Source organism: Tyto alba, unplaced genomic scaffold (assembly GCF_018691265.1).
Source record: "Tyto alba isolate M040663 unplaced genomic scaffold, T.alba_DEE_v4.0 Super-Scaffold_7, whole genome shotgun sequence".
NCBI classification, from domain to species: Eukaryota; Metazoa; Chordata; class Aves; order Strigiformes; family Tytonidae; genus Tyto; species Tyto alba.
The window spans coordinates 11,927,108-11,942,654 of NW_024881328.1; the positions used below are offsets into that span (position 1 = coordinate 11,927,108).

General features: G+C 42.7%; 1 protein-coding gene across 11 annotated transcripts in view; it reads right to left on the reverse strand.

The window, feature by feature from the left end:
- The window catches only part of KALRN (kalirin RhoGEF kinase), a 523,685-nt gene that overhangs the window by 98,795 nt on the left and 409,343 nt on the right, over nt 1–15,547 (reverse strand). For 10 of the 11 annotated variants that reach the window (XM_042784358.1, XM_042784355.1, XM_042784351.1 and 7 more), the window contains exons 34-35: nt 1,882–1,911; nt 77–323 (exon numbers count right to left, since the gene is read on the reverse strand). In XM_042784358.1, the coding sequence (XP_042640292.1) occupies nt 77–323; nt 1,882–1,911 (277 nt within the window). The remainder of the gene's footprint in view (nt 1–76; nt 324–1,881; nt 1,912–15,547) is intronic. The other variant, XM_042784352.1, reaches the window with a different exon arrangement.

The window sequence follows — 15,547 nt, forward strand, 5'->3', positions numbered from 1 at the left end:
CCCAAGCAGCTTTGCACTTACATGATACAAAAGGGGAAATCCAAAACAGTCTTAAAGCTGCCGGACTGTTGCCTACCTTTTCCTGAAGGGAAGAAGCAATCCATCTCCACGCTGCTGCGGGAATGGGAAATGCAGAGAGCGCTGCTGGGGACCAGACCCTCCTGAGGTGGGCTCCGCTCCGTGGTCCGGACCAAGCACCAGCCCGGCCTTTCACTCGGCCTCTCCAGCAGCTCCACCGTCTGCCCCACCTGAATGCTCAGCTCGCTGCTGTGGCCCGCTGTGAAGTCCTGGAGCACGACGGTTAGTTCACACCCTCCAGACAACTGCCCAGGTTCAACAGAAAAAAAAAAAAAAAAAAAAAGAACAGGAATAGAAGTTAGAGAGGGCAGGATGAAGGCAATCATCTTTGCATCGTATTTACACTGGCAAACACAGGATTTGTATTCCTTAGAAGCCAAGTTAATAATTTCTTTTGTCAAAGTTCAACATGTTGTGGCCCTGGTTTCCTTTACTTATTGATTCTGCTGGGCTGAAGTGAGAAATCAAAGCTACCCACCCAGTAACCTTCTGAATGCTAGCTGTGGGTGAATTTTCTAACTGTGAATTTTCTAGCTGTGGGTGTCCATCGGGAGCCTTGCTTTTTTTCTTGCTTTAGTTTCTGGGGTGACTTTCTAGACTGGTAATAGCCCAGGCTGCCTCGGTGCTGTGCCCTCACAGCAGGACAAATTCCAGCTCACCCTTCTACAGCACAAGCTAGACACATTCCCACTTGCCACCACTGCAGTGAGGAAACAGCTACATTTTTATTTGCAAGACAAGAAACCTGTCCCCCTCATCTTCCCAAACTCTCTCCAGGGACCCCTTGGGAGATGAGGGAATCCTGATCGGGCAGGTCAGAAAAGCTCCTCCCACGCTCTCTGATGGAAAACAGAGGTGTAAATATATAAACGTAGAGTGATTGATTATATGCTGACTTCCAGGATTTGTATCTAAGAATAAATGTATCATCTTGCTTCCGTACTGAGCACTGGCAACCTGCTGTTTTCCTTCAGCCTCTCACCCTGCAACTGTCAATGAACAATACTGGTCTCTGTTTAATCATCGTCTCTATATAACCAGAGACCGGATATATAAACGCTTGTGTATACAGCAGAACAAAACAGAAGAAGTGATTGCACAAGCAGCAGAGCTAATGAAGCTTGTTTTCTTACAGATTTGGATCTCAGAGGTTGATTCTTGCTCTCTAAAAAGATGTGAGCACAAATCTAAGTTTTTCTGGCGTGAGGAATCTTTCTTAATGCTCCTCTGCAGTGTGGATTTCTTGTTGTCTGCCTGTCACTAGGGGCCCTTTTTTGGGTCTTTCTCCTCTATGTGCTGCCCGCTTCCCTGAAGCATGCAGGAATCTTTGAGGTCATGTGCACTGATTCAGAAGTTATTAAGATGAGAATAGTAAACAAGCTGATTCAAAACTGTAATATCATAAGCCTCCTTATTTCTTAGGATATGAAGCTAAACTTGAGCACATTATACAGTGTTTTTAAAAGAACAACTTCTGAATCCAAACGAATTGGGAGAAATCTTGTAAGATGCTGAGTATCTCTGTGAAATCAAGGAGAACTGGGATCAACTTATCAGCTTGAGTGGGGGAGCCCTTAAGGAGAGCACACTCATCTCTACAGACTTCACTTTCAGCTGGTACAATCCCCAAATCCCTTATCTTAGTCCAAGCAGCCCTGAATGCACACTCCCATGGGAACAGCCTGTCTCCCCACTCAGTGGCACGGTGGCTCGTGTGCCTAGTGCAGGTGTGAAAGAAATCCCATTCACAGGGGGACATTTACAGTTACAGAAAGGGGTCAGTGGACAAGGACTGGTTCTCACCTGTCCTGTGTCTCTGCCGTAGACGAAATGCTAGATTTGGGGAAGAAGAAGGAGATATTTCTCTGAAAGATTATTTGTAAATAAATAGAAAAAACAAACAAAACAAACCATGGCAGCTGTTTGAGGCCATTCAGACCGAGTGCTCGCATTAATCCTGGCAGAAAGAGCTCAGTGGGGTGACGAAAGCACACAAGAGATCAGTTTAGCACCTAGCTATGCAGTTTATCTGCAAGCCCACCATTCATCATGCTGACATAATCTCCCCATAACTGGAGTACAAACATTGACGGGTATGGTAAGAATAAGGTATCGCTATAATATTTACTGAGATTTCTTTGCTGTGGACTAATTTAGGAGTAGAATATCCTTTTGATCCAATCTGGTATGGTATGAGATATTTAAGACACAAGAAAAAAAATATCTGATTACTTCTTGGTAAATACACTGACAAATCTTTCCAAATCTGATGATTTTCCCCTAAGTCTTCCATTACTCCTTGCCAAGTACATTTTATTTCTCCCACATTATGGTATATATGATACTTTCTCTGAAAATGATACAATCTCTCCTTCTTTTAGGGGAAAAACATGTGAACAAACACTGCTGTGCCTACTTCTCTTCCAGAGATAAATTTGAAACATCTACATGCCCTGCACTCCAGTACCACTAGGTGTCCGTGTTTGCCATCACACAGCAAGCTAAATTGCTATAAAGAATTAACTCTCGCTTGTCTCCAAATTCCTTATCTCAGTATGATGTACGATGACTGGGCATGAAGGAGCTGGTTCAGACAGGATCCCAGGACTCATAGATTCCAATGATATAGGCAGAGGATGTTCCAGAATATTAAAAAAGTTTCTTCAGATGGTTCAGGTTGATTTTTGAAAAATAAGTCATTTTTATTGTTTAAGCAGGAAAGGTGAAACAGCCCTGAAATATTCCTGGGAAAAAGGCCTGGTGAAGACAGCACTTGGGAAAATTTGGGACTAACAAGGCCCTTCCCAGGAAGCATCGGCCTGGGAAGTGCTGCCCTAAGCAGCTCCCCACCCCCTGCCAGCGACGCTGCCCCCTGCACCGCGGGCTGAGGGGCAGCTCACCTAAAACCAGTCCACTGCTGGCCTTTGTCAATCCCTTCTCAAATAACTAAACACCTGTGATACAAACAGATGCTTCAAGAAGGGCAACACCTATCATCATCCCAGAAGAGGCAGGTGTGCTCCATGACCAACAGGTACCATCTAGCCCCAAGCTCCTGTTTTCTCTGATTCATTTAAAATGGCAATTTAATATAAAGAGAACTGGAAGTAATCATCCCCTTTAGGAGCTGCTCGGCACCTGGTGTGATCAAGCTCTCACTCTGCAGGGCAGATATTTGCCCCTCTAGCTTTAGAAGCCTACTTTTGATGTGGGAGGGAGGGAGCTAACCTCTCACAGCTCCTGGAAGCCTTAAGAATTTGTATCACCTGCTCCTCCAGCGTCCTCTGGATGGAAACACGGACCAGGGCTTCCATATGCTCCAACTCACCGGTTGGAGCCAGTGCTAAAATAATACATTTTCAGGGAAAGACTCCATCTTTGGCAAGAGGGATTAAGCAGGTTCCCTTTTACAGGTGCCAGTGGTAGTTGCAAGCAGTTAGCTCAGACAGGGGCCAACAGATCATTCTTAGGTGCCAGCCACAAAGAACAGAAAAGTAGTTCCTTCTTTTTGCTCAGGGACTTCTAGGTATTTACCATGCCTGTTCTGTGTCTTACATACCATCATAGCACAAAGATCACTTACTTACCAAATTAACCCACAGCAAAATAATCTCTCTAGAAAGATTATATTATACAAATGCATATACAATTTGTACGCCACTGAGGAATAATGCAAATACATCTGATTCCTGGTGACAGAAATCCTTTCACCTATGAAGTGATCCCTCAGGCTACTAGTTACTTAATTTGTTTTTAGAGAGTAATTTTCCAATCTCAGAGAAGTACATCATGCTTCTTTCTACATTGGATCATGCAAATTGGAATACAGATGGGCTACTGCTTGCTCACACATACTGCATTCTATTTGGAAAGAGAAAATAAAGAATGCCCTTAAGGTTGAAATTCACAAGTAAATGGCTTCATATTTTAACATGTAAAGTTCACTTTTATTATTCCTGTGATAAAAAACACCATTAAAGCCACCGACTGGACATATTTAAAACCCAGACAGCAGTCTAATCTGTGTATGGTACAAAAAGATCTGTGAGAGACATTAAAATAAAAATGACAATGCAACATGCCTTTGCAGAGTATAAGGCATAACTGAAAGATCTGACACAGAGACCAATCTAATGAATTACACAGCAAGCAATAGCCTTAAAATCAGGGAGAAAAGGAAATGGCAGAAGCAAATAGCAAAATGTAATGAGGAAGCAGGAGAGCCCTAAGCAATCCTGAATGAACGTGCCCCATGTCCTGAGGGAAGCCAGCAGGAGCTCCAGCCTGTCTCCACGGTGCCTGCTACCAGCAAACCACCCCCCAACCTCTGGGTTCACTTGTTCCTGGGATAGAAAGCATCACCGTACATTCAGTGTGTGTTTTCATCAGGATGTTCCAAAACAGATCAAACCTGAGCTACAACAGAGTCCTGTCCTATGTCACCAGTTCAGGCAGGGACCCAGCCACATAGCAATTGAAAACTTCCCTCCCTACTGCAGGACATTGCTCACTAACCTCTGAGCATCGACGTGAACAGTTTATGTCAGACACTGACTTTGGTGAATGAGTTTTGTCATGACTTACATAAGCCTTTTTGCTTCTGGGAGCACCCAACCAAGAGCCTGTCAGCTGCGGGAGGGTGATGTTCAAGCCATCAAAATGATCTCAGGCATGGACACAACCTGCTGCAGGAGCAAGCTCAGCTCCAGGGACCAGCAGGTACTGGTTAGTGCAGGATTATCATGAGATGGTCTTTCCTGAATCACACTATGTGCGTGGCCACTGCTGCATCTGGATAGTTTCCAGCCACAAAGCAGCAGCCAGAGGAAGCAAGGCTGAACACCAGAGGCGTATTTATCATTATACTGCAGATAGAAAAGACCTATCAGGTCACAGGCTGTATTTCCTTCCCTCTGAAATAGATCTTAACTAGTACTAAATCCATTCCAGTTAAAAGAAAAGTGTGATTTAATAGCTAACAGGGTGAGCAGGGATTTGGGAGATGGGTGTCTGGAGAAGGATTCCTCAGGCACTTCTTAAATGTGTAACTAAACAGTTTATCCTGCAAGTCACAATGGATCTCACACTGGTTCTAAAAGATGAACCCAAGCTCTGAGAGGCAGAGAATTGGTAATAGTGATACTGTGGTGGCTGTATCAGCATAAGTGAATAAATACCAGATGCTCCAGCAAACGTAGCAGGATCTCAATTGTCTGTTTCTACAATGGTGCAAAATACTGGTGTGCTTGGTCTTCCCTCCTGTGGCACAGTGCCATAATTGAGGTTTTAGTTCTTTTGTAATTAAAGTCTTAAGTTTGTTAAAGGCTCACTAATCACACTGTGGTCTGTGAAATGTGAGGGCACATAAGAGACATGACCTGGCTACCTGTTCTGTCAAGGAGCTACATTTGATGCTCATGGGAGGCCCTGTGAGCTGGACCACAGCCAGGGTTTTGATGCTGCTGCCTCCTCCCAGCCAGCCCTGGGGCAGATGTTGCCTGTGCCTGAGCGGTTCCTTTGGCTCGGTGCTATATTTGAATCTCCGGGCTGGGTGCTGAGGAATGACTGCAGCTCCAGCAATCTCACTGCCAGTCACTGCCACTCACGGCCAAGTGGAGTACACGGACCAGTTATACTTGGGGTTCCCCATTTCCAAATATGCCTATAGTTTGGTCAGACACTCCTCACAACTGATGAGTAACAGAGAACAGGAGAATAAATGTCAGTGCATTAGACCTAATCTCTCAGCTTTGCATCAACTCCTTTTGAGCAACACAGTGCCTGAAAACAGTAAGTTTAAGCTGACATATCTTTGCCAAAGCCTGTAGACTACCATTTGTCTGACCTAAGGGATTGTGACTGCCAAAGAGGCTTTGCCAGTATATAACACCTGAGTATCCTCTCATGCAATATTAAACTATTTAAAAATAGATTATAATGTAAAGAACCATGCCCAGCCCAACTCACTATACTAAATTATCCAGTGTACTGTTATTAAAATTGCTGTATCATTCATTCATACTTATCTCCTTTTCCTTTTTCTGCTCCTAAAATGTTTCAATTTCCCCTTCAATATATTTTTCAATCCTAAAATCATATTCAGAAGCAGAATCAGCAGTGCACAGCATCTGCAGATATAAAACCCAATACATTTCAGGTAGGTAAGAAATTGTTTACTTTGCAGTACAAATCTCAAGCCAACATCGCATTTTCAGTCCAATAAACAGCAATGGAGGATGGATCTATCAGGGTCAGAAGAGCTGCTCAGAGTATTTAAGTATTTTGAAATATGCCAACATTGTTGTAGAAATCTACACTAGCTGGTTATTTACAGATATTTAATAGGACACAGAGCTCTGCTAGTTTAAACAAAGCATTCTGTGTGGTGTGGCACTGTGTCCTAATATAAATTGCTAGTTTTCTGTTGCTCTTAGGCTTTCTGCCCATCTGGTTTTGGGTGACAGCCAGTTTTGGATAGAAGCATTTAGTCACCATAAACAGTCTATTTCAAGAGGGTGAGAGAGGCAGTGGGAGCAAGAATGGCATTTGCATTCTTATCAAGAGATTAAAAAAACTGAATAAGACCGTTTAGATGTTGATTCTACTGCACTGAAATAGATCCAGTAGCTGTCAATCTAGCTGGGGGACAGGCACAAGAAATCTTATCCCCCATGGAGTTCTTTGTGAAAATTTCTGTAATTTTGTAGGTATTTTCTTTTTACTGGGAGGTTAGAGAAAGAGATCCAGTTCAGAAGAAGCCTCTGAGGAATTTCAGCACTAGAGAATTGCTTTAGTTTTCTTATTTTGTAACATGCTCTGTTTGGAGTGTGAACACTGAGTCACCCGCGTTCCTCCCTCTAAAGCCTCTACAGGATGCTGAGCTGAGAGCTCTGGCAATTCTGGTGAATGCTGCATTGCATCAGTACAGAGGTGCTTCTAGGGGGACAGACTGTATTTCAAGACCTATGAGCTGAATCAGAGATAACCTATTACAGTCAGCAGAACTGCTCCAGACTGAGTTCAGAATCATAAATTCAGCGGAGAATACCTGGCTCATCTCCGAGTCTTTCTTGGTCCTCAGGCCCCTCTACCCATATTCCATTAAAATGGAGTTGGTGCTTCCTACCCTTTCAGTTCTGTCTGACCAAACAAAGAGGAACACTGTCTGAGCTTCAGCAGGAGGTCTCTTTACATTTAAGCAACTAGTCAAACACATGGCTGGGATCATGCTGACAGCCCTGTAGCCCAAATGTACCAGGTTTGCGCCTCTCAGCAAGGAGATAACAACAGAGGCATCTGGATGTGCAGCATTCTATAAACCAAGACACAGAAAGTTATTCCACAGCGGGAAGAAGAGACAGAGATGGCACGTGGGACATATAAATATGCTAACAGAAAGGAAATCTGGTGTTATAGTCTCAGATAGCACATACCTTTCCTGTCCAGCGTCTGTTGCTGGAGTCCCTACTAGACGACCATATCCTGATTGTGCTGGATTTTGGACTCTGGCATATGCTGACATCTGCAGAACAGCTTGAATGGAGCTGTCTGAACTATTTCTGGAGCCTTTTTTTCCAGAAAGTAAAACTAAATTTGACCCAAATTAAACATCACATCCAACTATAAAAAATGCTTTTGAAGATAAAGATGACCAGAGTCACTTTTTTTCACCCAACAAATTGAACAAGAGCATAAGTCTGGGTTTGATCTCATAAGATTGAAGGTTTTCTCATGGCATTTGGCTCAGAGAGCTGCTACCCAAATTCCATTCCTTTCCCTTCCCTGGAGAAACACAAAATGGAGCAGATATCATCTGTGTTTCCTCAGTGGCACAGAGCCAGCACGACCAGCTCCAAAAACCTTTGCTACCAGTGTTGCAGAAGGTGAGAAAGGCAGATGGCTGAAACCCTCCAAGGTAACCCCCCACCTGCCATATTCCACAGCCACAAGACTTTTTAAACTCACCCAGGGTTAATAAAAGCACAAGGATAGACTGAAATCAGGGAGTACCGACTAGTTGCTTTCTTTTCCATGTCCAGCACAGTTTGAGCAAAGCAGACAATCCTGACCGGGGAGGTGAAGGGTTTCAGTCAACAAATGATTCATCAGACACCAACTCCCAGGACATTGCTAGCAAGTACACAAAATCCGATCATGTATTCTGGCCAGCAGCTTTGGAACACCCCCAGGTTCAAACAGCACAGGCGAAGTGTGCACAGTAAAAGGTCTACGCAGCTGATGAGTTTAAAATAGAAACCCGGTTGTCTGTGTCACATCCCTTGTACCATTGGAGAAGGCGAATTCAAGTCCAACAGAAGCATTAGAGAGACAAGGGACAAGCACACTTTGCAGGTGCAAAGGGTGGGAAACACGCACACCTGTCTTTATCTAACCAGGGCATTCTGCCCTGGTCAGAGTTTTGAGAAGGGAGGTATTAAATAATCTCTCAGCAGCCCTCTTCCCCTGTCAGACAGTGTTCTCCACTGCATATGACCCCCACTATTTGCTTGTCAGCAAAGAACCTACATCATCCCTGATGTCAATGTCAGGGAATGATTAAGACCTACAGGTCCCTGATTAGCCACCTCTGCTGTTAAACTATACTGAAATAAAAATAGTTACCTGAAGAATTAGGAAGAACAGCTCACAAAACAACCAGAGGAGAGACCTCAGACTGATGTCCTCTTGAGAAGGAAGCAAATGATATTCAGAATAAAAGAACAATAAGATTACCCTAGAGATGTTTTAGAACAGTGAATCTCTGTGCACTGGATCTAATTTGCTTGATACACATATCCCCAGATTATATTTCCTTTATAATCTAGATAATTATTTTAGACGGGTATGTTGCTGTCTATACAGTTACACCTTTAACAGAGTTGTGACAAACGATATAGTTTCAAACAATACCTGCAACCAGTCTCCCCCTCCTTGTCAAATAAAAAGCAGACATTTCCAAGACAAGCAGTTGTAGATTATTTCAAAACTATGTTTTCCTGCTATGGTCCTGCTGTAAAAAGTGAGTGTGCAAAGGCAAAGAAGGGATAATCTTGTACTCTCTTCTTTACTGGCTAGTGGCTTAGTGGATTTAGCGGCTAAATCCCACTGTGTTTTAGATACATACAAGCCCAATTACATTAGATAGGTACCCTCCGCAGTGGACAGACATGCCCAGCTCCCAGCACTGTTACGATGGGAGGATCTGCCTTCCTGTGTCGCAGCCCAGCCCAGCTCCAGTGATGCCTCTTCATCACAGACCCTCTGCCGATCAGAACTGACCTGCCTCTGGTGCTCTGGATTCTCCTAAAACACACCCACCTTAGCAATGAAGGCTGAATATCTGAAGGCAGTGTGGATGGGAAGCCCAGCATGCAGAAATGCAAAAGCCTGCACTGATGCTTGGTAGCATCATAAGAAACCACAACACTCCTCCTTCAGGTACATGAGCTCTTCAAGATGGGTAAGAATGTGAACAGAGAAACCAAAAGCATGATGAAGGATTTAAAGTATCCCTTGATTTTTTTTTTCCCCCAAATTGTTGAATTCACAGAACAGATGTTTTATATAAAACTGGCTTCATTTTTAATTGGAGGAGATTATTCAAACTATGTCTAAGCCATATGGTCCTGTAAGTCTGACTCCCCTCTGCCATTGCTGGAGAGACTAGCTTGGCATCCCTCTCCTTTTCCAAGTCGTTTCCTTTTTACAGATTTAATAGCAGCTATTTTTCTTCTTTATTGTTGGTCCCTAGGTCCCGTTACTATAAATCAGGGCCTTAGGCCCAAAATTAACTCCAAGGTGGATTTGGATAAGTTGTTTTTAATGATTTTCAGTAGTAGGTTGGTCTAATAGAACATAAAGGGAAATGCAGACTTGGGATGACAAAAGACACATCAGCAGGAACGATGACAGCAAGTGGCATTCATCTCCAAACTGCTGTAGGAAGACCTGGTCCCAGCTGGCACATTTTCCTGCCCCTTTTCCCCTTGCAGGTGTCACATTGGAAAGCAGGAATTTTCAGGGGCATTTAGTACATACCAGAAAAAACAGGGTACGTTACTGACATCACTGTTAGACGGCACTGGGTGACAGGGAGGCTTCAGGCTGAAAGCACGTGTGAAGGCTGAGGGCATTGCTCTGCCCCAGCACCGCACTGGGTACGTGGCTGGGCTCAGGGCAGCCTGGCTATCTACTCCCTACTTCTACTGCACCCAATGCACTCCATGAATTTTCATCAGTTGAGAGTAATGATGCTTCTGGTAAATCTAAGTCATACTGGAAGAGGCTGAGGCAGCAATGTAAACTCTGGATGCTGTTTGGGTGAGGTGGCTGCAGTTAGTCTGATAGCAGCTGGGTCTGTGGGGTTGCCTGGCTGCCTCCTTCTGCCTCTCTCCCAAGCTGTTTTCTTTAATGCCTGTAGTTTACTGGTTGTTATATTAAAGACTCATCCTAATGATATGCTCCAGCTCAGTGTTCCCATTAATCACCATATAAAAGCAGGCCGCTGCTGCTGCAAATAGGCTGCATGGGTGAACCCTGCTTGAAGCAATGCCCACTTTGAGCAGGAGAGTTTGCAAAACTCTTGCATGCCCATACCCTCAGTCAGTGTTTGGCACTGTGGAAAAAAGGACCTTGAGGCAGATGATTAATTGTGTTTGAGTCCTCCCTACTGCTTGCCTTGTTCACTGCACCCAGTGAGCATTTCCAGCATTGCTGCATGACCTTCAGCCATCACGACGGGTTGCAGCTTGAGTCCTAACAGTTAAATCCCAGGGCTTTCATTCTCCTCTCCATAATACTCCTATTTACTTGAGGTGACCTCATTTGCCAAGTGATGTAACAGGGTGCACAACTGAGCCTGGCACGTCTAAGCAGATGTTTTCAGTGGACACAGAAACAGCATTATGAAATGAAAACATCGCCTAAAACCTGAGCAGCACAAGAGATTACAATGGCCTTTATGCAGATCAGCTTACCTAAAATAGCGTTGAAAGGCCTTTGGCTGCAGTCATATGCTTCCCTATTTAAAATGACAGACGGTTGCTTGTACTACTGTAACATGACTCCCAAAGGAACCAGAAGCTGCAGGTTTTGGATTTTATCATTCTTGGCCCCTCATTTTGATAGAGTTGACTGGAGCATGCCCAGAGGACACTCCTCCCGTAACATTTTCTTCTTTAACTACAAAAACAAAAAATGGTTGCACACTTTTGTGGTGTGTGTTTTGTTTTAGTTTATAACAAGGTAATAAATTCTATTTCAAACAAGAAGATAAATCCAAAGATTTTGATCTGGATTGCTTTGTTTCATCTGAAAGGAAATGCTCATTGACTTTACCATTTACATGTGCTGTCATGTCACATTATCAGGGAGAGCTAAATATGGATCAATAAAGTCCAGCAAAAGCAAGTAGAAGACTGAGAGAAGCCTGAAAGAACTTGCTATGTTCATTTATCAAAGGATGAGCAGAATAATAAGGTCTATTGATAAGCACATTCTCAGCTCCTACTTAATTTCTTTCACTGAGGACACTTCAGATGAAATAATCTGGCCTGTGTTATATGTAAATGGTTCCCGGATGAATATGTTCATTTCTGTTCTTGCTAGACTCAGTTCAATCAATACAGAAGCCTCAGTTTTCAAAGATGGATGTTTCTGTTTACTCATGACACTCATGCATGTGTTCTTTTGTTCCTCAAAACCACATTTCTCTTTTGCACGCTACACATGCAGAGGAAGGTGATATGAACTGAGCTTAAAACATTCTCAAGGTATTTGACAATCTGGAATGCAACAGTGTCCAGGATAAACAAAAGATTTTGGTAGCTGAGTGTAAAATTTTCAGCATGAGATCCAAGTACACTTCATGTTTGACATTAGCATATCCAGTGTGTCTCTAAAGCCATGTGGAGGATGTGTTCAGGGCAGCTCAATTAGAGAGCTACTGCTGGGCATTTCAGAGGCACAGAGGAGGGATAGAGCCTGAAGTCACTGAAGTTCAGTGTGAATTGAACACTTACTTCCTTTGGGTTTCTTTTGAAAATCCTAGGCTAAATCTCTATCTTATCCTTAAGTGGCAGATATAAAGATATGTGCTCAGGGGAACTACATTTGGGTTTTTTTGCTGGTAACTGGGAAATAAAGATAAAATGTAAGATACTCTACTGCAGAAAGACTGTGAATCTGTAGAGTTTGTCAGTGGATCTGAATTGCTTTGTTTCAGCTGGAATAGCAAGGGAATTCATGGCATCCTAGCTGCAGACGGGAGGGACAATGGGAGCCCATGCATGGAGGGATAGAGGCATTGGAGAAGCATAGGGCTGTGGCAGAACTGGGGCTGCAGAGATAGAGGACAGGTGACAAAACGGGGGCCTGGGCGTGGACAAAAGAAGATGGTGAATACCAGTGGCAGTAACTAACCAGGTCGATAAACAGCCCCCAGTGCTGATCAGCACTTGTAATGAAACCAAGCAATTCCCATACAAAACCTTAATACACTTTGAGATAAGTTTCTCAAATAGCATATTGGAGAACCCTAAAATGAAGAAAGAAATGCACCTTTTCTGCACTTTCTTAAACTCCACTTACCATTACTTTTAACGTCCACAGCCTGCCTGCCATACTTGTATGCTATTAACATTGTATTATTACACCTACTTAAACTGAATAGCCAACAGGACACTTCCTTGGCTGAGTAGCTTCTTTCCCAGTCACAGAATTGTGTTTCCTTAATAAATTCTATTTCACTAATTCCTTATTTCTTCTTCCACGCTGTAAGATTTTTGTCATAAGCATCTGTTTCCTTTCATAAAACGCAAGCACATTTTGGACAAGAATGATAATGATAAATAATAAGTAAGCAATTTCCTCTATCCCAGGCAACACAGTAGCAGAGCTGTGTGTTCAAACCTCACTAACCCCTACCCAATCTAAAGAAAAAATTGCAGAAATGCTCTGATTGCCAGAATGAATCCTAAGTGGAGAGAAAATATGAACTTATCCTTTACTGAATGAAAAGGGATTTTACTGCTGCATCACCACATATAACACTATAATTATGAGCTGGTACCTCTTTGAGTAATAAATTTCTGCAACAAAATTATGAAAACAGAATCTAAAACATCTTTCCTTCTCAGGATTTGTATGCAATGCCTTAGCAAGTAGTGACCCTAGTAAGAGCGTGTACATAACTTATCACAGCCTGCATTGTTTCCTTCTTTCTGATTCCCCTTTCTGTCCCTCAAGCAAAAAAGGGACTCTTTATCACACTGCTCCATATTGTATCCTAATGTCTGCATTGATCCAAGGTGCAGATAAATGATTTTGCCTCTCTCCTATATCAAAGGTATTTTTGTCAGTAATATGCACCATTGAGGCATGGGAAAAAAAAAAGCAAAGCGAGTTTGAAAAGCGATTCTGAAAGCCCCCTGCAGAAAACAGTGGAACTCAGGGGAAACAGTATTCAGAGGCAAGCTCACTCTTGGCTGACAGGCAGAGGCTTTTGGCCACTGCCATAACCCTGCCCAGCTGCAGCAGCAAGCTATCTCCTCCCCTCATGTGCCAAGAAGCTCCTGGGCTGTCCCCCTGCCCTGGGGAAGCGGGGCTGCTCCCCACGGGGGGCAGGGGCCGTGGGGGACAGCTGCAGTTCCCGTACCCTGAGAGCTGGGCTGCGGCTGCTGGGGATGGGGAGCAGGAGACGTGGCAGCCTTCCGAGACAGGCCCCTTCCCGGGGGTTGCAGGTAACCTGCTTTCGATGCCTAATGTTGGAAAGGGTAACTATCAACCAAAATGGCCAAATCCTGGATGTTTTCAAAAACTCCTGGAGTTTGCTGGTCTTGAAAAAGTGAAGAGTGTTCTGTCACCTGGAGCACTACAGCCTTTCCATCCACTTTCCAGCCAGATGGGCTTTAAAGAAAAGGCAATGATTGAGAAAAAAAAAAAAAAAAAGCAGGAAAATGTTTTGTTTTGTTTTTCTGAAATTTTAATCCTTTTTTTAAAAATCCCCAAATTGCAGAATTTGAAGAGACAGTTTGGCACAGAAAGCTTGAAAGAAAAGTAGAGGGGTAAATGGACATTTCAGTATCCAAACGTCTCTTTTATGCTCCCCCCTGAATTTACAGAGTTTGATGCAGAAGGCAAAAACTATAGGTCTAATTCAGGAGAGCAGCCACACGTATGCATGAGCTCAGTAAAAATCAATAAGGCTTATATTGTTAATTGTGTTCTTTTGTGAGTCAGGACTGATGTGAGTACTTGCAATCAGGACAAAAGAAGAAGCAGTTGATAAAAATGGAGAAGCATCTAAGTATGCAGTGAGACCATTTGATCACATGATTCTGCAGTATCTGATGGGGTGGGATGCTAATTTATGCCTGGAGAAAGGGGTGTGGATCACTGAGAAATAGAAGACTTGGTTCCACTTCACAGTCTCTATTTATTTCCTCTGTGTTACACCGAGCACACAGAAACTTCATTATAGAGACCACAGTGATGTCTCAAGATTATCAGTGATGAATGCAAAAGGAGCACCTTCAAAACCAGGCCATAGATTTTGCCATGTCTCAGTTTCACCATCGGTGGTAATAAAAACTTTGAGTCTTATTTCAAGAAAGTCTATAAACCCTTTTTCTTATCTTCCAGCCACAAAGTCCCAAATAAAATTAAATGATACTACAGAGACTTTAGATCACACGAAATATCTTTCTGTCAAGCTGAAATCACCAGTAAAGAGTTTGAAAAAAATGTGGACGAGTGTACAACTTTTTCCAAACTGAAGGCAAAGAGAATTATATTTCTTTGTAGCTCTTTCCAGAGTATTTATGCATACTCAACACAATGGCAATAGTATTAATGTAGCTAAACCTTTCTTCTTTCATGTGAAGGACAATTTCATCTTCTACAGAAAACAAAATGTTTATCATTCAGTTTTTTTTTTTTTCCACCTCCTTGAAACCTGGCAGCCATTTGACATCATCCATCTCTATTAGGATGTTATGGGCTATCTATTGAACACTTATCTTAATTCATTGGCTATCTGGAAAATTACAATCCCAGATGGTTCTCTCTTGCAAAGATTTCTGCAGCTCACTGGCTCCACTACATACATTTGGTTTCTATTTGTATAGTAAATGTCATTTACATTGGCTGACTCCATTTTCATTTTCTGATCACTGAATGACATTTTATGCCATTCTTTTTCTCAGCCTTAATTCCACTTTGCAACCCAATATAATTTGAATCATCATCCGTATCATTGGCTTTTCTTCTCCTCTTAAAAACTATATGATAGGAAATCTTCAGTTTCATGCATATTGTTTAGCAATAACAAGGGCACACTTTTAATTTATTAGAATTATCATATATTATCTTAGATAAGAAATGCAACTAATGTAAATTCATGTTTTAGACGTGGTAACAGAAACTGCATCGACTATTGACACAGAGCAATTCTTTAACCGATTCAAAGTCT